The sequence below is a fragment of the Mytilus californianus genome, unplaced genomic scaffold, assembly GCF_021869535.1.
Source record: "Mytilus californianus isolate M0D057914Y unplaced genomic scaffold, xbMytCali1.0.p SCAF_7, whole genome shotgun sequence".
NCBI classification, from domain to species: domain Eukaryota; kingdom Metazoa; phylum Mollusca; class Bivalvia; order Mytilida; family Mytilidae; genus Mytilus; species Mytilus californianus.
In genome coordinates this window covers 5,464,652-5,488,558 of record NW_026262723.1, presented here as the reverse complement: position 1 = coordinate 5,488,558, position 23,907 = coordinate 5,464,652, and the positions used below count along the sequence as shown (strand labels likewise).

General features: G+C 33.3%; 4 protein-coding genes across 24 annotated transcripts in view; 2 read left to right on the top strand and 2 right to left on the bottom strand.

Moving 5' to 3' along the window:
- Nucleotides 1-23,907, top strand: part of LOC127709280 (uncharacterized) — a 141,680-nt gene that overhangs the window by 10,129 nt on the left and 107,644 nt on the right. The gene's annotated exons all lie outside the window — the stretch shown is intronic.
- LOC127709276 (acyl-coenzyme A synthetase ACSM3, mitochondrial-like) overlaps nt 1-23,907 on the bottom strand; it is a 268,456-nt gene that overhangs the window by 149,203 nt on the left and 95,346 nt on the right. The gene's annotated exons all lie outside the window — the stretch shown is intronic.
- Nucleotides 1-23,907, bottom strand: part of LOC127709278 (acyl-coenzyme A synthetase ACSM3, mitochondrial-like) — a 135,186-nt gene that overhangs the window by 89,001 nt on the left and 22,278 nt on the right. The gene's annotated exons all lie outside the window — the stretch shown is intronic.
- LOC127709282 (protocadherin Fat 3-like) overlaps nt 17,704-23,907 on the top strand; it is a 67,803-nt gene continuing 61,599 nt past the window's right edge. The window contains exons 1-2 of one of the 2 annotated variants that reach the window (XM_052214737.1): nt 17,704-17,769; nt 19,082-19,168. In XM_052214737.1, the coding sequence (XP_052070697.1) occupies nt 17,733-17,769; nt 19,082-19,168 (124 nt within the window). In that variant the 5' untranslated portion in view covers nt 17,704-17,732. The remainder of the gene's footprint in view (nt 17,770-19,081; nt 19,169-23,907) is intronic. The other variant, XM_052214738.1, reaches the window with a different exon arrangement.

Sequence of the window (23,907 nt, the reverse complement as noted above, 5' to 3'; positions counted from 1 at the left end):
TGGCAATTATCTCCCTTATTTCAGGCAAAAGTATATAGAAACCATTTATTTTATTGAATCAGTATGAAGAAATCTATACTTTGAATCTGTTAATAACTTTGAGTAAACCAGAAGTAGTTTCCTATCAATTATTTATAAAATTGATTTGGAAAGACCTTCAATTGTTCTATGAACAATTGGTTTTTAATTGGTCTTTTTTTTACTTCTGGATATCACCTCAAGGTGATATTTATCTATCCTTTTCCTCGCATTGCCAAATTTAAACACCGATTTGTCTTTCCAAAACTCCTGAAGGTACAAATAAAGTAAGACAATTATGGTCAGTTCATTTACACCTGATTGTAGAATCAAAAGTGCTTTAAAAATTGGTCTGTAATTTTTGAAATATCTTTAGGCCACATAAAATTGTTAGATTTCACTTAATCGCAAACATTTGAATTTAGTGGATAGATGTTTCAACTACATGTATGCCACTTATTTCATTCTTATTTACAGCATTAAAATTTCTGTTCAGAATTGTTTATATTTGGGTTTCAATATTAACTTTACATTAAATACTTACTCTAGCTGACTTTGAAGGAAGCCCACCCATTGTCAAAAGGTATGCATAGTCTCTGAACAATCCATCAACCATATTGTCATACATCTCTGAGGTTGGATAACGGGCAATAAACAAATTATGTTAGGGCTAATGAAAAAAATAACGTTATACACTAATTAAATGAATTCAATACCAGTATTTTTGCATTTTATTTGTGAATATCTTTTTTGGTATGTTTTTCTTTAATGGCAATATACAACTACATTTGAATTTATACTTGAAATTAACTGACGATGTTACAGATTAGGAGAATTTGAAATATATATTTAAAATTCAACATATGGGAACATGATATGGAACATATTATCCTTAGTCAAGAGCAGCTTTCTCCATAAACTGAATATTTTACAAAAGCTGAAGGCTAACATCATACCAAAAATAATCAAAGGTTATTAAACTTGACATTATCTATCATATAGTGTATTTCTTGAAAACCTAACTAAATTACTTACAATCCCCCATTATACTGTGTCGCTTCATTGTAAATTGCATCCAGCAACAGACTTCTGTCCCTACTACCAATTTCCTGTCCACAATCTAATTTTTCTCTGACTGACCTTGGAATATTTTCTTTTGGTAGTCTATAAATTCTTGGCCATGGTTTCCTAAAAAAACAAACAAATAATGGAATTTTGTCCACTGAATTTTCTATAAATTAACATGAAGAAATGTTGATCTAGTGACAATAAATATCAACTGTCATACCCAATACTTATCTCCAAACTGTCTTGTGAGAATTTAATTGTTTAAACTGTTCACTTTTGCACAGATCGTAATTGTTTAAACTGTTCACTTTTGCACAGATCATAATTGTAAATTGTATATCAAAATTGTCCTGTTCACGTTTAAAATTTCCCACGGTTTAGTTGCGATTATTATTTACATTAGGGATTAACGATCGATAGTGGTACAGGCAATACATTGATTGACATTTATTACATTGTACATTTATGACATTGTGTGTACGCATGGTAAATTCGCAAATTAAAGTACAAACATGTATTTTGATGATACAATCGACGAGTACACAAAACAAATACAAGATATGGAAGAAGGAACAATGTATAGAAATAGTTTTGTTTCGTCAACACCAAAAGATCAAGGTGTTCGTCCAAAAGATGTTTTTGTAACAAGAAATTGTTCGGGTCTGGGATCAAGAGGGTCCTCATTGTCAAGAAAGGGAGATAATAAAAAAGGTGATTTACCAGCATTCACCAACCCGAAAACGCACAAAACTGTTAAATTTTCCTACATTGATTTAGAGGAAGGGGATACTTGCCGTTACCTATGGATAATAGTTATGTTAGGGAAAAAGACAAAACTGACAAATCAATGTACCGACATACTGATAACACAGATAGTTCTGGGGTATAAATTAAACCATGTAAATATGACGGTAGCACACCATGAATAGACTATTTGTCCCATTTTGAAATTTGTGCACTTGTAAAAAATTGGTCTGAAAATCGAAAAGGGTTATACTTGGCGGTATCGTTAATGGGACAAGCACAGGCTGTACTTGGAGATTTACCAAGTGAGAAAAGACAAAGGTTTCCGATTTAGTCAGTGCACTTGAAGAGCGATTCGCGCCTTCTAGTCAAACTGAGTTATACTGAGTTCAGTTTAAAGAAAGACGTCAAAAAGCCAGCGAATCACTTCCCGAATTAGGCCAGTCAATTCGGAGATTGTCCAACTTGGCATATCCTACTGCCCCATTGGACGTACGTGAAACTTTCGGGAAAGAGCAGTTTATTGACGCGCTCGTTGATTCGGAAATTCGACTTAGAATAAAACAATCGCGACTGAAAGGTTTAAATGATGCCGTGAGACTTGCCGTTGAACTAGAGGCTTACAATAAAGCCGAAAATAAAGTAAGAGAGGTACGATGTTATTTACGGCTAACTATGAACGATGACGAGTTAGATAGGGAAGAAAAGATTACAAATAGTGACTCGCCAAGGAAAGTCATTGCATCATGGATGCAAACAATAGAGAAAAGTTTAAGAACTCTTACGACTGAAATGGCAAAGTTAAAAGCTATTGGTACAAATGAGGGGTCTTTTTATAATAAAACGAGATGTACTCAAAGTAAGAGGACAAATAAGAATTGTTACAATTCTGGAATATTTGGTCATTTAGCAGGGGACTGTCGCCTACCCCGAAGAAATCAGAACACCTAAAATGGAAATAAGGGGGATGGGTCTGTTTAAACATTAATGCAAACTGGGAAACAACATAACCGTAAGACAAATGAAGGTGCGATTACAACAGCATAGGAAGATGCTGGTATGTATGTTAAACAAAATATAGGAGACATTGAAGCTAAGTTTGTGGTTGATACAGGAGCAACTTTGACATTAGTATCTTCTAAGTTATACGATAAGTTGACTAAGTTAGATAAATCCTATCTAAACGAAGTTAAGACAACTGTTAGGTCAGTGTGTGGCAATAAGCTAGAGCTTCGTGGAAAAGACAGTTTCAAAATGCATTTCGGTCCAAATATGTTGCAATCTGAAGCTGTTGTGACTGATCTGCAAGTTGATGTATACTTGGTTTGGACTTCATGAAACGACACAATTGTTTAATTGATGTTAAAATGGGCTCTTTTGTATTGGTGATTTTAAGGTAGATTTGTGTTTTCAGAGATCAATAGGCTGTTACCGAGTGGTTGCTTCAGAAGCGGTTGTCATACCGCCAAGGTCAGAAATTGTCATTAATGGCACGGTTTGCTTAACAGAAGGTCAAAATTACCTGCTGACAATGCTTTGTTAGAAGCAAATGATCATGCAGGAAAAGACTACATTTTGACTGCTAGAACGTTGGTTAGGTCAGGCGAAAAAGTCCCTGTTAGATTAATGAACACAGAACTAGATCCTAGGACAATCTATCCTGGAACTACTACAGCCCAAATGTCTGACGTTGATCAAGTACTAGACGAAAATATTTCTTTAAATGAACAGAAACATGACGGACTTAGATCAGATCTACAAGATCTTTTAGACAAGACATCAGACGAATTGACTTCGAAATACAAACAAAAAGTTAAATCTTTTTTGATAGAAAATCAGAACTTGTTTGCTTCTTCTGATGTTGACTTGGGAAGGACCAATCTTGTAAAACACGAAATTAATACAGGAAACGCAAGGCCATTTAAAGAACCACCTCGTAGAACACCTTATCATTTGAACAAGGTAGTAAATGACAACCTTGACAAAATGTTACAAAAAGGGATTATTGAACCCTCCCACAGTCCCTGGGCGGCAGGAATAGTTTTAGTAAAGAAAAAGGACGACAGTTATCGCTTCTGCGTAGATTATAGACGCTTAAACAGTGTGACCCTTAATAAAGACGCGTATCCTTTACCGAGGATTTACGATTCGTTAGACCATTTAGCGGAAAATAAATGGTATAGTACTCTGGACTGTTGTTCGGGATATTGGCAGGTGGAGCTGGTCGAAAATGACAAGCACAAAACAGCTTTTGCAACAAGAAGGGGTTTATTTCAATTTCGGGTCATGCCATTCGGGTTGTGTTGCGCTACACAGACATTTGAGGGATTGATGGAAACCACACTCGCTGGTTTACAGTAGGAGACATGTCTGGTATACATTGACGATAATAAGCAATTTGGCAGTCTGAGCTGTCCTGACTCGGAAATCTGATGAAGGGCTAGAACATGTTGTTGCCTACGCTAGTCGTACTCTTTCAAAATCAGAACGAAAGTACTGTGTGACACGCAAGGAGTTGCTTGCTGTGGTTTGTTTTGTTAAACATTTCAAACCATACCTATACGGCAGAAAGTTCACAGTAAGAACTGATCACGGCTCATTAAAGTGGTTGCTTAATTTTAAGAACCCAGAAGGACAGATAGCTAGATGGATAGAAACACTTGGTTCATTTTAGATGCAAATTCAACATAGATCAGGAACTCAACATAGGAATGCAGACGCACTTAGTCGCATTCCCTGCAAACAAATGCAATTATCATTCCGGTTTAGAAAAATAGACTGTTTCGTCTGAGACCGAAGACCAACATGATACTGTTAATGCTGTCACCCGTTTTGGTGATAGTAATGACAAAGATGATGACAATGAACATCATGATCTGTCTTTAAAAGAAATTCAGAAAAATGATCATGACCTGAAAATAGTCGCAGAATGGGTAGAAATAGATGAACGTCCTGATTACAAAGATATTTCTGATAAGGGATTTTTTATAAGACCACTTAAGAACCAATGGAACAACTAAGAGTTAAGAGACGGACTTATCTTCAGACGTTTCGAAGACCCTGCAACCAAAATTGTTAAAATGCAGGCTATTATTGCTTTATCAGAACGCAAAAAGGTTTTACAATTTTCTCATGATGATATATGTTCTGCTCACTTGGGTATTCATAAAACTTTGGCAAAAATTAGACAATCTTATTATTGGCCTGGGTTACAAAATGACGTCAGGACTTATATCAATGGATGTGACAAATGTGCAAAGCGAAAAAGTCCACAAAAGTCCAAAAGAGCTCCAATGGCTTTAGTAGAAGCAAATGGGCCAATGGAAAGGAAGGCACAGATAATCTTGGTGAGTTGCCCGGAAAAGAGGGTGGCAACAAATATATATTGGTAGTTTCTGACTACTATACAAAGTGGACGGAATATTTTGCCATGCCAAATATAGAAGCTTAAACTGTGGCTAAGATTATAGTTGAAGAAGTCATTGTAAGATTTGGTGTTCCTCATTGGATACACTCAGATCAAGGCAGGCAATTTGAAAGTTTGTTGTTTCAAGAGATGTGTCGTATTCTGAACATTAAAAAGACACGTACCACCCCATATCATCCAAAATCGGATGGTATGGTGGAAAGGTTTAATAAGACTCTTGCAATAATGTTAAGTTCATTTGTGGAACAGAACCAGAGATACTGGGATGAATACATTCCTTTAATCATAATGGCATATATGGCATCAGAACACGAGACGACTGGACAAACGCAAAATAGTCTCATATTAGGCAGAGAACTGTCAACTCCTTTAGATATCATGTAGGAAATGCCACCATCCATTAAAGACATCCCTGCACATAAGTGGGCTTGGGAGCTTAAGGAGAAGTTAGAACATCTCCACAGTTTTGTTAGAGGTAAAATCAAAGAGCAAATGCGAAGACAGAAATACTATCACGACCACAAATTGTCATACCAAAATTTCAGAAAAGATGACGAGGTGTATGTTTATTTCCCAGTAAAGAAACCTGGGATGTCTTCAAAACTTACTAGTTTCTGGAATGGGCCTTTCAAAATTCTCGAAAAATATGGTGACCTTACATATAAAGTTGACTGTGGAAAAAGAGGGAAACCACAAGTTATACATGTCGACAGACTAAAGAAAAAGAACAAACAGACATTAAGGACAGAACCGAATAGTAGCACCATTAGTCCCGTGGACACTGAAAATAATAGTGCAGAGATGACCAAGTAGAGACTCCTTATTTACAAGACATTGCTGTTCACGAGTCAACGTTGCCTGATGATGATGTACAAGAAAGTTCTCACGAAGGGCGCCGTACAGGGCGAAAACCAGCATGGATGGCAGATTATATTGTTGAGTAGATTTTGTTCATTTAACTGAATTGAAATGTGTATATAGTATTCTATGTTTAATCTGTTGTAAAGTTAGTTTTAGTCATGCGGGACGCATGTATTTTTGAGGCTTGGGTTATGTGATGATTTTGTATCCTAGGTTCAATTGTTTACCTTAGTTACAGTTTGGCAGAAGCCTCATTTTATACATTTGTATAATACTTTAATAAACATAGAAAAGAGTAAGATGTTTCGCGGGTAAACCTTGGGTCAGGTCAAATGCGAAGGGGTGTTCCAAAGGAAACTCTGACACTGGTAACGAGGCACTTTGGTAGAACACCCCTCCTTCAAGAATGGTACGGCTATCATAGGGGTATATTAGCAGGAGAGATTCCTTGCTCAGGGTCGATTGTCATAAGTCTACGAAGACATAAGACCACGGTACGTTGATATTTGAGATCGTTGTCTCTTATAATAGATATTATTACTTAAGTGTAATAAAGAACAGGTTGGTGCCTGTTAGCAATACGGACTTGTACTAGGTGGAGTTTACAAACTGAACCGTATTGTTGTATCGTATAGGTCAAGTGTGAGTCTGTGTGACCAACTTGTAAGGTACATAATAGTACCAAGAGGACAAGGACAAGTTTGTAAACTTGTAGGGTACATAACTGTACCCGAAGAACAAGTTTGTTCCTGCCCCAAGACAAATTTGTAAGAGTACAAATTTTTACCAGTTGTATATATTTAAAGTAGAATATTCATAGATAGTTTATTAGAGAACGCAGAGAGCAGTTGTACATATTTTGGTTCATTGACGATAATTTATGAATAAAGATTATTTGTTATATGTTTTGTAAATAGAACATTTTGGATCCAGTATCAAACTGGTAACGAACTCATTCTAAAAAGAAATAGACACGCTTACCCTGTGTACACGTTACACTTGTTATCTACAAAGTTTCATGAAATTCTGTTGTGTAGTTTCAGAGGAGTTGCGATGACAAACTGTTGCAATAGTATATTGAGGCCAATAAGTGCAAAGGGGCACAACTCTTTGAAAAAAATTTGAATCATAATTTCCTGTCGATATGCACGTCTACATAGTATGTCCTTATTATCTACAAAGTTTCATGAAATTCTGTTGTGTGGTTTCAGAGGAGTTGCGATGACAAGAACAGGACTGAAGGAGCACCTGTCAGAAAGAGAAATTGTTAAACAAATCATGGGATATGACAAAAAAATGTCTTACCAATGGCAAATTTTATATTTTTTCCTACCACAATTTATCTTTGAATTCAGTTAAGTTGTATAGGAAAAATGTTCTTTTAATAGAAAATTTTCAAATCGAAAGGGACACATGCCATCATGATTGGTGTATAAAGATAAAATTTTGACTTCTGATTGTACAAATAAAATTTTGAAAAACCATTTAAAGCAAATGCTTAACCTTTTCCATATAAAACAATGTTAAATTCTATCCGTCCGATCTCGGACTATTACACTAATACATTGTATATTAGTCTAGGTCCGACAGGCAGCTCCCTTGTCATGGAATCCGGGTCCGTTCGCCGTGATTCCGTTCGCCCTAGTACCTGTTCGCCCTAATACTTGTTCGCCCTGGGTGTACGTTCCCCCTTATAACTGCCGCCCTGGGTCCTTTCGCTCTTATTTTTTATTTTATTTTGTTGTCTTGTTGTATACTGCTTATTATTTGGAAAGAGAATGTTAAAGTTTGTTAAAAATTTCGCCTATATTTATGTTGTATTGCTGCTACCAAATAATTATTTTCCTTTGATCTGCACTGTAGAGTACCCATAATACAAGGTATTTAATATAAAACAACTGAAGACCATGTTATCTAGATGTATTTATCTTTATTGATAAATTTTAACAATTTCAAAACAATCATTAACAGTTATATCAAGATCTAATTCGAACTTCGCATCACACACCAGTTATGTCCTTAATTTTTCACACTATTATTTCAAACAGCACATATATAGGAAATTTGTCAAAACGAATTTAAGGTCAAAGAAGCCAAGCTGTGTGTTAAAGAAAATTCCCTTTTATGTCTTACAATTCGTACATCGATGTTTTTACTCATTCCAAGCTGACTAGTTTATTTTAAAAAAAATGTTACTTTCATGATTAATTCAACAAAGACAATTAACATGATTAATACAAAAATAAGTGAGATGAAAGACATCATAATTATACCTAATCAACATTCTAATTTAAAAATTCAACAGTCATTAAAATTAATTCTAAATAAAACAAATGTAAGAATAAAGCCCATTAATGCTCCAAAACAAGCCATTAATTTTTAAACATTTCCATGTTTTTTCATGAATTTAGAGAATATATATATTTTCTTAAATATTGACCATATAGATATCTGAATAAGTTCATTCAAACTTAATACCACTATATTATTTTTCAAAAGTAGGGCGAAAGAACCCAGGGCGAACGGACTCTATGGGCGAACGGACTCAGGACGAACATGTAATCAGGGCGAACGGACTAAGGTCGAACATGTAATCAGGGCGAACGGACCCGATACCCTTGTCATGTTTGCCCTGATGATTTTGATGCGGCTAAATTTAAACCATTAATGCTTGAAATGATCAGCTGCTCGTTTTAGACTTTTTTGTTTTAAATGTAAATCATTTGTCGAAGAACAGGAATTTCAATGAACAGCTGTATAACCAATCCCCCTTTTTATGAAAGTCGTCGATATCAACAGTTAATGATCATTAAAGTAGTTTACAAATCAAACAAACATTCTTGTAACGTAAGGAATGTATATACATGTATATAAATCGAAACTGTCAAAATGTCTTCAAAATATACTTACGTTACTTCAATCGGACGCAACAAGTAATTATCAAAAGACAAATGGCGCGAAATCATAGAGTGGATATTTTCGAAAGCTATCGGGATTTTCCCCTGTTCTAATCTTTACGAATAAGCTACTCCTGAAATCGATTTACAGTCATCAATGTCTTATATTTGCGTAACCATTAAAGAATAATATCAGAATTTCATTTGGTTATTGCTATTTCCATACAAATATTTGAACAGTTATTATTTTTATCAATTTATTAAAAAATGAAACGCATGTTTTAAACAAAAACGTGTATCTAGTCCAGATGCCGATTATGTCTCTTTATAATTAGTTGTTTATTTAATACTATTCATTATTTTTTTTAATTTCGATTCCTCTGCTAATCAAAGGGAAGCAATCCTCGTATCATTTTGATACCCTGAAAAGTACTGGACAACGATTCTATCGATGAATTGACGTGTACTAAAATGTACTTAAACAAGTGTTAGATTAGTTTTATTGATATTAAAGAAATTTCTTGGTGTTCCTAAACGGAAGATTTTATACACACAGACGAAGAAGTATACTTAACAACAACATTATTTTCATTTACTTGTGTATAATATGAAGCAGGTTTTTTTCAAAAGTGATGATTTTCTAAGAATTGTTGAACATTTCACACTGGTATCATACTTTAACTTTGTTTAAACCTGTTTATTTACTTTTGACCTTAATTATTTATCCCTTATAATTTTTATTAACTATGTATTTGCATTCAGGTATCACAGATCAAATTTATTCGTTCATTGTGTGTTAATTTGCGTTTTTTGATTGAGTTAAGCCTTTCGATTGATATTTTATAGTGTGTCTTTTCTATGTTGTAATGTTATACTATTGATTCAGAAAAGGGAGAATGTTTGGTACCATTAAAACGTTTAATCCCACTGCAAATGTTTGCACCTGTCCTAAGTCAGGAATCTGATGTACAGTAGTTGTCGTCTATTTATGTAGTTCATACGTGTTTCTCGTTTCTCGTTTTTATATAGATTAGACCGTTGCTTTTCCCGTTTGAATGGTTTTACACTAGTAATTTTTGGAGCCCTTTCTAGCTTGCGGTTCGGTGTGGGCCAAGGCTCCGTGTTATTGGCCGTTCCTTGACCTATAATGGTTTACTTTTATAAATTGTTACTTGGATGGAGAGTTGTCTCATTGGCACTCATACCACATGTTCCTATATCTATTAACACCACTGGATTTAATGCAAGGCATTTCTTTTTCTTAATAACCTGAACCAGTACTGACTGGTACTTAATCGCTCGCGATAGCTTGTGTACTGAACATGTACTGAACAACTGAAAAAGATCTTGACATTTTTCCTTGCGGTAAATTCAGGCATTTAAGAGTTGTTCAGTTTAAAATGACTCTCGAGAAATGACCGTTTCAGTAGTAAAAACAGTTACTTGTCTAGTGCGCGCGCACAATAACACGATGGACGGTATTGGCAGCAGGTTTCCCGATATATATAAATAAACTTTCATTTATTAAATAGACCACATAGAACACAATAGAAACAAAGGGATATGGGCTATCCATTCATCACACTAAATCGGCACTATTAGCACTTTTCAATGTTTTTATTGTTAATAAAATTGAATCAAATATTGTAATATATATATATATATATATTTCATACATTTCTTGATGTTTTTTGTTTTGGTGAATTAATATCCAAATATTTTGAAATACTATATATAAAAACGTTAACAGGTTCATTTTACATTTTTTTGTTTCAAAACAGTGATGCACTTCTTGTTGCTGCAAATGTGCAAAACAGACAAAATAGTGAATGTTAACGTGAAATTACCAATTATAGTATATGATTACTCAACACTAGAGCGAATTTCAGCTGTTTCCTGGAAATCTATTTTTTTGAGAAAGAAAAATGCATAATCTATAAAATTTCCGTAATTGCATAATGTCAGATCACAAATATCTGGTTACAAGCAAATCAAAATTTAAATTTAAATTACAAAAATATTCAAACTTCAGCTTTAATTCGAGTCTAAAATGAATGTAAAGTAAAAATTTACTGTTATTTGATTATTTCTAAATGTTTGTTAATAAAAAAATTAATTGGAAAAATAAATTGATATAAATAAGAAGTATGAAAACCTATAAATTTAATGTAACAAAGACATTTAAATAAAATATATATTGGCGTAAATTAGAAAAAACAACACCCTGTAAATTTAATGTAAATAAGATCAAGGATTTGTATAGAAATCCTTGATAAGATTTAACCAGAAATTCACCCGATTTTCTAATTTTTTCTAAATTTGTAGTTTATATCTTTAATAACTGTTTTGTAAATTTTAAACCTGAAATTTACAATTGTTTTAAATTCTGTAAACGCATCATTTCAATTTTAAATTAAAGGTAAGACAAACTATTTTTCAAACGATGAAAAATATTGAGATTTCTTAAGCAATAATGTCGTTATCTTCTGATACATAAACTTTTATTACTGCATAATTGACTTTAATTTTGTTTGCTAGTATGTATACGTGTTAAAGCAAGTAAATTTATTGATCAAGATCTAAATAAAATGCATGAAACACCTTTTATAATGATACATTTGTTTATGTTTCATAAGAGAGAGCTATTTCGAGTAATTCTCTGTAACCACCAACCATTTTATAAGGGGAGGGGAGGAGGTCGGCACGCATAGTCACCGATTTTCCTTAAACTTAGCTTGACCATATAATTAGGTGAAAAAGTAAGAAAAACGCCTCCCAAAGTGTTGCTAGGCCACGGTAGCCATGGCAACCAAGTCAATGAATTTTCCCGTACATTTTGGGGATTTTAGCTTTGAAAAACAAGTACTTTGCATGCATTCTGAAGTAAAACCAGAAACACTAATAACAATTGAATGACTATGATGTGAAAACTATTGAGCATTATATGACCATCAATTTAACCAAAGGTCATAGGTCATAGAAGACCTTAACCTTTAACCTTACGTATTTCAATTGGATTTTGTAATGAAAGATAATAGAAAGAAGCAAACAACACGTGAGGAAATGTTCAGGATGATTAAAGCAACTGTTTTGTTTACAGGTCAAAAGTAAAAATTAAGGTCTTGTCAAAAGTGCTTACCAACCACCCTTATTTGATACAAGAGAACCTAGTAACTATATATGTTTTGATTCAGGAAAGTATGGACTATTACATAGACCCTACCTAAAGGTCAGGGGTGAATGTTATTACACTAGTCGTTAGCAACCATTCATTTATAGTGTAAAAGTGCCTAGCAACCATCTATCTATATTGGAAAATTGTCATCCAACCATTTATATTGGAAAAAGTGCCTAGCAACAATACATTTCCGGTTCATTGAGACAAAAAATCAGAAAACAATTGATATCAAAGATACAGTTTTCTTTAAATTAGTAATTCCATTGAAGAAAACACACATTGTATGTACCGAATTGTTGAATTACACTGACTTGATTGTTCACATGTATTTTCAAGTAAACTAAAATCATATTGCAAATTCAATTTCAAGGTTGAAGAAAATAAAGTATATTGCTGATCTATATCCGCTAACATTGTCTTCAAATCTATAATACTTGTCAAGAAAATAGCCAAAAACAGTTTACAGTTTTTTACTTTATTTATTGACAATTTGTCGCACCTGTGACTTACAATATCAATATAGTCTCTCGGTCCCAGGTTGTCTATTCCTTCATTTTTTTAAATATCAAAGACTACTAGCTAATTTTATTTTTAAAGAAACTATTATCTTATTAAAATGCTTATTGTATTTCGATACTATGCGAATACAAGTCTTTAATGTGTTCATCAAAAGAAACATTTCGTTTTATGGTGTATAACAGGATTGATTTATATTGTACAGTGTGCAAATGATTACTTGTATTACTAAAAAATATAATCTTCATACTATAACGATAAAATATCAATATAATCTGCACTAGAATGGACATGTATATGTACTGTATTTTTTGTTGTTGTATATATTATTTTTCTTTTTAAATCACCTAGATACATAAACTCTAAGCAGTCCAGGGCAGTTGACAGAGGAGTCCCTGCTTTTATTTTACATAACCTTTCTGCCAGGGAAAATACAAATGGGTGAACAAAAATACTGTCTACATACTATATTCAATATAAAACCAGCATCTGTTTTCAATTAGTTACTGTATTCTACACACCTTGAAATCTGGCATTTTCATATAAATTTATCCTTTTTAAATACAGTTATAAAATATATATAACTGTTATTTTGTCCTTTCTAGCCGTTTGCACAGTTTAAAGTTCAAATCCTAGCTCGTGTAAAGAAAAGATAACCAATTACTGTATGAAATCTTGTGTTATTTAAATTGTGTTCCCGGTTAAATGCCTGTTAGATATTGACATCGACAAACACTTTAGAATTTTCGATGAAGGATTATTTGTCAAAAATGAATGTATGTGCATTTATAAAGAAACACAATCTGTGGTGGGTAAAACACTATTAAAAAAAAGGTAATACAATTATGTGGTATGTAATATAAATATGTTTCTCTTATGGTTGTGGCCTGTTATCTATTTCTTGCATGAAGAGATATTTCTCGTATCACACTGCACGGAGTGTGATACAAAAATGCGTTAATTTGATTGGCCTATTCAGCATCATGAGACGATATTACGACATTTCCATTGGCTATTCGTTAGGTCATCGATAACTTTCAAAGGTTAAGACGATGTACATTTCGTCCATGGCAATGGACACGTGTAATTTCTTCAAAATATACAAAACACTCACACTTTTCACTTGAAAATCTTCTTTTTGTCAAATTTTATTACATTCTGAAGCGTACAAAAAGTTTTAAAATGTCTGATGTTAAAGTTTGACATCGGAACAGGACATATGACGTCATACTGGTATGTGCAAAAGACTAGATCAACGATTCGCGGAATTTTAATTTAACACAATGAATGTGTTAACCATAAAAGAAAAAGGTTTAACAACTTGTGAGAATTGGATATCGCTTGATATCAACTCTCGTTATTTAATTTAAATAGTAATAATAAACTCGCCGATATGTAACCCTCACTCGTTATGAAACCTATAAATAAATATAAATTATAAAATAAACTTATATAAATAATGGCGACTTTTTGGTAAATGAAGGTGCAAAAAATACACTAGTCCAACCTGAGTGTGCCTTTTGTATTCAAGTGATAACTATAACTATAATACCGAGGCACAAGTTATGTCATCAAAATGTATATATATATCTACAAAATGAGCAAAGAATAGGCAAAGAATAAGGAAATTCGACTATCAATAGTAATTACAATATTTGAGAAAAAAGATCATTTTGATAACATCATTCATATCTTTCTTAAGAATAAGGATGATGTATGCTTTATTAAATGCTGTTCTGTTGAATTTAACGTCGTTCCGAACTTTCCAAATACTAAATTTTATAGAAAACACTTTAAAATTTCCAATATTTATTTGCGTTTTATCAAGATCTTGATTATATCCAATAATCATGTTTTGGACATCAAAGTTAAGAGTTATATCTATGCACAGAGATAGCAATCTTTTTATTTCTTCAATAGTGTTTTGAATTTTTTTAACAATAATAGATAAGATGCTATTGGGTTTCAAAATATTTGCCACATAAGTTACATAAGCCATCGCACTTTCGCATTTGGTACAATTTAGATTCAGTATAATTTATATTATGATATGATTTCTATTGGATTTAAAAAATATTGTTTGATACATGCAGCTTGTGAAGCTTTTTCCTAACTGATTGCCAGTCTAGTTCCGTATTAAATGTTCTATTCTATATAGTTTCACATTTTGCACTAGTACATTTATTCATTTTTTTTTAAATGATTTTAATTGATTTTTTCTGTGGGAATAAATTTTCTTTTCATATCATATATTTTGTTATTCTAGATTTTTATGTGCTTCAAATTTGCTGGATTACTAATGGCGCTTCTTAGCTCGCTAATCCAATCAGTGGGGATTGATTACTTTATTAGATTATATTCGCATATCTAATTACGTTTATCTATTGTTTTATCAAATATTATTTTATTACTATAAAAGGTTTCCGTTTCGATATTCCAAACATCTTTTGTTTTGGCGATATGACTCTTCGTAAAGGAAGGGAAGAGCAAACGTTTCCCTTTCCATCTCATATTATCTTCAAGAATGCCTTTTTTTAACGTTCGGTCATTTTACTAAAATTCACAGCATGCAGTAACCGCCTTTTGGTAAATATTTGACATATACTTAATATTTATTCCATTTGATCTTTACAGGTACATATAAAATATTTGATACCAAATTTTTTGTCAAAGTGTTTTAGCCAATATTTGGCAATTGCATTCCAACTTTTTGTTGGACTTTCTAGAATTCTCAAAAATCGTTTTATATGTTTGCTTTTTATTAAACTTTCCAAACTGATCAATTTGATTCTCGCTAAGCTTTCATCTAGACAGCACAATTTTCTGTCGACAAGGCTGACTTTAGAGCCCAAACAAAATCCCAGAAAAGTGAGTTTATTTTTTTCCCACACTCATTAGGTATACCCGTCTTTTCAACCTCGTATCCCAATATTTGAAATAAGTATTAATTGGTTTTTTTATAATGACATCTTTACCTCTGTAAGTTATTTTTTTTGTTTTCCAAATGTGAATAAAACTAGTACGTGTATTATCACCTTTATATTTATCATTTAAACAAGATAGCACAGCCAATGAACAAATCTCTCTGCAATACTTTCTTAGAAGAACAAAGAGGTAATATTATAGTCACATTCTGTCGGTGGTTGATATATTGATGCCACCTTGTCCATTCGTTTATTATTTTACTAAATTATCAGGAAACAAATCTTTATACTGCCGCTAGAACACTTCAAGTTGTTTGTATCACCAAATATAGTAACACAGTGATATTTCGTGCAACTTCGATCTCATGTCACGTCACTTTTCGTCACAATTGGTGCTCGTTGAGGGATGGACATGACTTAACTTTTTTATAACTATAAAAGTAGCAATTTGTATTTGCAGTGTAAAACAGATTAGATCAATGTCAGAAAAATATCAACTTCTTTTGTATTCGGCACGAAACTGTTGAAGGGCTCAGTAAACCTCGACATTTCCAAATTTCTAAACTCATAGAGAAAGTTGATATTTTCCTGACACTGTATAAATACTTATCATTTAAGTCAACCGTAGAATCATTATATAAATAGATACTGTAAAGCAACTTATTTTCGTGAATAGAAGAAATAACGCGACGAATATACCAAATTTGGATCTTATCAGTTTATCAACTAAGTTGGCAAATAAATTTTCACAAAGTAGCAAATGTTTTAAGAAATTATCAAAGATATCCAGGGTAATGATTAAGTAACCAAACACGTGATTCGTCTATTTAGTCCCATCAAGCAGTGGCACTTAAATCAAGATTATTGTGCATTTTACCATTTGTTCCTATCTTAATTCAATTGCAAGTTTACCTGTGTCAGATCCCTTTGGTTCTACGTCTCCTAACGTATTCAGGTATTTATGCATCCTTGATTTTAAATTATGTTGGGTTGATGAGGTTCAGGCTAGAAAAACGCGTCGATCGTACGAAATTTGTAAATTTTATTATTAATATTCATCATATGAAACTCAGTTTAACTTTCTCATCGTTTCCATTTTGTAATTTCCAACCTCCCTTGCATGGTTAAACTTAACTGTATATATGTGTCTGATGAATAATTGTGGTCAGCATTGTCAATAACATAGAAATCTAAATACAGCTCTTGAATGGTTAAAATTTCCAACTCGAACAATTGACCTTTACACCATGCAGCATTTACCATTACACCTTACCATGCACCATGCACCATACACCATTACACCATACATCATTTACCATTCCTCGCACACCATTACACCTTACCATGCACCATACACCATTCCTCATACACCATAACACCTTATCATGCACCATGCACCATTACACCATACACTATTCCTCATACATCATTACACCATTCATTATTCCCTTTACACTATTACACCATTCACATTTTCCATTTCATATTTAAAAAAATTAACGATTAGAACCCACAATATAACGAGCTTGGGGGGAATTGCAAATATCAAAATATCTTTACATTTATAAAACAAACAAAAATTTAGAAACCATACGACATTCCTCGTGCAAGATACAAAATTCCCCATTGTACCATATACAATTCCCCATAACACTTCACCATACACCTTTACACCATTCCCCATTAATCAAATACTGTTACACCAATCTCCCATACACCATAACACCATTCATCTTTCCCCTTTTCTATCTAATTTATTCAAAATTATAACCATTTAAAATTACCTACAATGTCACGAGTTTGAGGGAATTGTAAATTTCTAAATATCTTAACATTTATAAAACAAAGTAAAATTTAGAACCCAAACAACAATCATCATGCCAGATTCACAATTCTCCTTTTTATCATACACAATTCCTCCATGCAAAAACAAAACGTATTGAATCTGTAATAAAAAAAAAGACATAGGAGGAGTTTCAACGATTAAAATTGATCAAAGTTTATGTGGGTGTTGCATTGCCTATAAAATAAATTTAACGATCTTATAAAATTTATAGAGTGTTAGCCCATCCAACTGCAGACAAGTAAACTATTTAACAATGTTAATGCTGAGGCTTGGTGTCATCTTGGTATTAGGTATGTATGCATACTCTTTTAACGTTTTTTATAACAATATACTGCATTGCAATAGTTCCTAAATGTATTAAAGTTATATGTAACTTATATTAAATTTTCTAAAATGGCCTCTTTAATGTTTTTTTAATTTTTTAAACACAAACTGAACGGAATAAGCCCATTAGATACATCCAACTAAGATCCACTTTGCTTTAGGGAGATAAAACCTTTATTTCTTGATATCTTACTTTTTCGACAGAAAATTGCAGAAGGTTTTATAAATCATGTTGGTACTACTGCGCTTATGATAATCTCAGGGATAAGCAGTATACCATCAGTGGTATCGATCCATTGCTTCGTAAAACCTTAGTTATTTATTCGGTCTACGTCAATGTACAAAACGAACTTTATAAATAAATATAGTACTAAACTAAATGCCCCTTTGTCTTTCATTTGAATCACGTCGTTAATGAAATGAAACTACTATAAATTTTATTCTTATCTCATTTGTTCAATATTTTGGACACAGTTTCTAATTTGATTCCTGACCAAACATTTACGCATCACTTCAAACATGCATTTTATATGTGTTTCCGTGACTTTTAGTGTGTATGAAAAACACTAATTTAAAGATGGTACAATTGTAATGTGTTTAATAAGATATCTAGAGTTTTGTTAAAACAAAATTATGCACAATGAATTTGATATCATGTATCTAAGTATCTGTATTGTATATCAGCGAAAGATACCAAAGGAATATTCAAACTCATAAGTTGAAAACAAATTGATAACGCCATGGCAAAACACGAAAAACACACTACACTAAACACAACACAACATAGGAAACTAAAGAATGAGCAACTCGAAGCCAACCAAACACCGGGGTGATCTCAGGTGCTCCCGAAGTTCAAGAAAATCCTGCTCCACATGCTGGCTTTAGTATTGTAAAAGAAAAGAGTTCTAATTCTAACTAGGTACCAAAATATCTATCCGTTATATCTTCTTTAAAACTATCTTTCCTCAAGGGTGGTATATCTGACGCGACTTTTATAAAGTCATATTATAATTGCGTCAGAAACGTCATGAGACCATTAAAATTATTGATACGAGATTGGAAACCATGCTTTATGAAATGTTTAATCAAAATGATCTCAAGCGAAGTTTTTGACTATTGTAAAATTTGCCATAGAAAGTTACAACCTTATTTAGAGTACAATTACATAAATAATGAAAAGGAAATATACAAACAAGATGAATTATCTATAGACATCTAAATTATGTGGTTTTGTTTTCAATTTACTTAAAGACCAATATTATGATTTTATATTTGTAGAATACACCACGGCTTTAGTTATACATAAGCCTCCAATAATTCATACAAATCTCCCATACCTCAATGTCAAGGAAAATTCAAGAGTTGGTACGTAATTTCCTTACATACTTTGTCTATTTTCAATTTTATATACCAAGTTAAGGTGGCAGTAGTTTACCGATGTATAAATCTAGTAAATCGATTAGAAAGAGACACATCAAAACTGAGGGGATCGTATGAACTCCAAAAGGAGCGATATATGGTGCGTCGACAGGATCAGCATCTCCTGTTATCCAAGCATTCTCGCCGAAATAAAGATTTTCTTTTGTCCAGAATTTCCAGAGGTGAAGAAGTATTCTATGTAAGCGCTACAGCTAAAAAACTAGAGGCTCTCAAGAGCCTGTGTCGCTCACCTGATTCTACTTTGGTTTTGGAAATCATGTAAAAATAGATTAAAATCATAACAGATACCCTAATAATGAGTGAGGCCAAATTTGGTTTAATATTGGTCCTGTAATTTAATAAAAAATCCTGGTGGCCATCTTGAACAGTAAATCAGCAACAAAGTAGCAACACTTAATCAGCACCTCATAAGAAACATTTATGCCATGTTTTGGTTTCATTCCATTCGGTGCACCTCTAGAAGAAGCATTTGTATGTATTTCCCATAGGGTCTTATGTTAAAGGAAGTCCCCCCATTGGCGGCCATCATGGATGAAGGATCAGTTTCAAAGTAACAAAAATTAGTCAGCACCTCATAAGGAACATTCATGCCATGTTTGGTTCAATCCATTCAGTATGTGGTTCTCTAAAAGAAGACATTTGTATGTATTGTCCATAGGGTCCTTTGTTAAACATTGTCCCCATCTGGCAGCCATCATAGATGAAGGATCAGCTTCAAAGTAACAACACTTGGTCAGCACCTCGAAAGGAACATGCATGCCATGTTTGGTTTCAGTCCATTCAATGGTTCTCTAAAAGAAAACATTTGTACGTATTTCTCATAGGGTCCTATGTTAAACTAAGTCCTCCGCTGGCGGCCATCTTAGATTATGGATCGGCTTCATAGTAACAACACTTGGTCAGCACCTCATAAGAAACATTCATGCCATGTTTGGTTTCATTCCATTCAGTGGTTCTCTAAAAGAAAACATTTGTATGTATTTCCCATAGGATCCTATGTTAAACTAAGTCCCCCGCTGGCTGCCATCCTGGTTGATGGATCGGCTTCAAAGTAACAACACTTGGTCAGCACCTCATAAGGAACATTCTTGCCATGTTTGGTTTCATTCCATTCAGTGGTTCTCTAAAAGAAGACGTTTGTATGTATTTCCCATAGGGTCCCATGTTAAACTAAGTCCCCCGCTGGCGGCCATCTTGGATTATGGATCGGCTTCAAAGTAACAACACTCGGTCAGCACCTCATAAGGAACATTCATGCCATGTTTGGTTTCATTGCATTCAGTGGTTCTCTAAAAGAAAACATTTGTATGTATTTCCCATAGGATCCTATGTTAAACTAAGTCCCCCGCTGGTTGCCATCTTGGATGATGGATCGGCTTCAAAGTAACAACACTTGGTCAGCACCTCATAAGGAACATTCTTGCCATGTTAGGTTTCATTCCATTCAGTGGTTCTCTAAAAGAAGACATTTGTATGTATTTCTCATAGGGTCCTATGTTAAACTAAGTCCCTCACTGGTGGCCATTTTGGATGATGGAACGGCTACAAAGTAACAACACTTGGTCAGCACCTTGTAAGGAACATTCATGCTATGTTTTGTTTCATTCCATTCAGTGGTTCTCTAAAAGAAGTCATTTGTATGCATTTCCCATAGGGTCCTATGTTAAACTAAGTCCCCCGCTGGCGGCCATCTTGGATGATGGATCAACTACAAAGTAACAACACTTGGTCAGCACCTCCTAATGAACATTCATGCTATGTTTTGTTTCATTCCATTCAGTGGTTCTCTAAAAGAAGACATTTGTATGCATTTCCCATAGGGTCCTATGTTAAACTAAGTCCCCCGCTGGCTGCCATCTTGGATTATGGATCGGCTTCAAAGTAACAACACTCGGTCAGCACCTCATAAGAAACATTCATGCCATGTTTGGTTTCATTCCATTCAGTGGTTCTCTAAAAGAAGTCATTTGTATGCATTTCCCATAGGGTCCTTTGTTAAACTAAGTCCCCCGCTGGTTGCCATCTTGGATGATGGATCGGCTACAAAGTAACAACACTTGGTCAGCACCTCATAAGGAACATTCATGCCATGTTTGGTTTCATTCCATTCAGTGGTTCTCTAGAAGAAGTTCAAAATGTAAAAAGTTTACGCCGACGACGGACGACGACGGACGACGCCGGACGACGCCGGACGACGCCGGACGACGGACGACGGACGCCAAGTGATGAGAAAAGCTCACTTGGCCCTTCGGGCCAGGTGAGCTAAAAATAGAAAAGACTTAATGATAATCATGCAAATTGCTAACAGGTACTTATAACATATTAATAGTTGAGCAAGTTAAGAGGTTGACAGTCTACGTATTCTAGCATTAGAAAAATTCTGTATTGATCAATGATCCAGGCAAATTAGGTCAAGAACATCTGACATTCACAGCTACCTACGATTTTGTCAAATAAAATTGAGTTGGAACTTTATAGATTTTGGGAACTATTTTAAGCGTGAAAACGCATTGAGTATCAAAAAAGAGGTTAACACTGTAGGTTGCATTTCTGTTAATATTGACAATGCAATTTCCCATAGGAACTCCTTTTACGGCTAAAACTGTACCACTTTTACTATGAAGTTTTGAAAGAAATCTTATCCTAGAATGGAAAGTTCATATGCACTACTATTTTTTACAAAGGTCAAAATATAGGGCTGTGCGGCATATTTTCAACGTTTATATGCCCCGAACTTCTAAGAGTTTAAACTAACACTAAATTTCTTAACTACCCCTACTTTAACTGTAGGATTACCACAGATTTCAATATAAACAATGTTCATACGTATATTTACTGGTAACATTTCCAAGTTATGTCTCTATGAGATGAAACATAGAGATCATAACTGGGAACCAGTATGTAAACAAAATTAATTATCTATGAATATTCTATATCTTCCCAAAAGAGGCGTGGTTTGAGAAACAGCTGTATTTACAAAGTGCAACCTATACAGACATTTATTCAAATATAAAACTCTATAAAAACACTTTTTCTCACATTAATACTTATTTATCAGAATTATAGCCTTAAAGAAATCACTGCATATACTCTAAGTTTTCTTTTACTGTACATTTTATACCCCCTTCCCTGTTTCAGTTTTTTAAAGAATATGAAAACAAGACTTTAATTATTGCAAGCTTACCCTATTTGCATGTTTTCTGACATGAAATGCCTAGAACCTGTTTAAAACTGTTCTGATAACAAATTGAAAGCATTTCAGAATACTTTAAATGTAATGTTTAGCAGTCAATCATTCAAACATTCAAGATTATATAAAGTATCTAATCCTACCTCTGTCTCCAGTCCACATCTTACTGTATGCCTATTTGTCAATGAAAGTTCACAATTTCTGCTTCAAATGGTCAGTTTAGAATTTTTGTCACAACAGTATCATCTCTAACCATATATCTGACATAATTTAGCTAATATATGAACTAGAAGTGTTAAAACAAAGCCATATTTGCAATAGTTGTATGTATGCAGATACCAGTCTGATGTACAAATTCACTTAAAATTTTATAGAAATGACTGCTAACATCTGATTTTTGCATAACTTCCAAGCACAGTTATTGTTTTCTATATAAAGACCATTAAAATCATAAAATCATAGCATTTACAAGTTAAATTATTTGTTTTAATACCCAGGGGGTAGGCAATTTTCTCTGTTTTTTGCCCTTGGGCCCTCAAATTTTCTAAATTATTCTGCTGTTTCTAGCAATATGGAATATTTAGTACATATTCAGGATATGACACACTATTGTAAGTTTTGTTAAGATATTTTTGTATTTCTAGCTTGCATTTTTTATGTCGCGGTGACAAAAAGGTAGATTTAGGTGTTACGGCTTACTTTTGGGTTATTGATAGAACAAAAACACCCCACCAATAATATTCAGGAAGGATCTATGAGTTTTAATGACTGCGAAGAGTAAATATAAGCACTTCTAAACAATTTAACTTACAAATATGCATATATTATGAATTTATTTTGCATATAGGGCTTTAAGTAAAACTATGCATACCGTTACACCCATCATAAACTCCGAAATCGCCCAGTTCTGATGGAGTTGAAGCCTTAGTTTAAGGGCAACTAAAAAAATAATGAAATAAGTATTTACAATCAAAACGTATTGTTTCGATTATATCAGTACGAAAAACTAAGGTGGAGTGTAACATTAGCATGATCAGAGACTGATAGATTATCAGCAACACCATCGGCCCAATGGAAGCAATAAACATACGATAACGAATTCTGTATGTGACATGTGATTTTGAAACGTTTTTTTAGTTGAGAATCCGTTTGGAAATAATAAATACTAGTACATAAAACATTTAAGGGCGTTAAATCAAATCGTCTAAGTTTAACATTTGTTCTGCAAGCCATAGATTATTTTAATAATGGTGAATAAACAAATTCATATTTCTTTTTTCTTTCTTTCATCAAATGTCTTAAAAAAACAAATATAAGAACAAAGTGAAAATAGATAGATAGATAAATACTTTTTTTCTCTAAAAACTACGAACAAGTTCATAAAACTAAAGAAAACAAAAAATACAATGCTAATTGAACTTTTATTTTACATGTTTTAGGAACAGAGATTGTCATAATAGACGCTTCAAGTCAA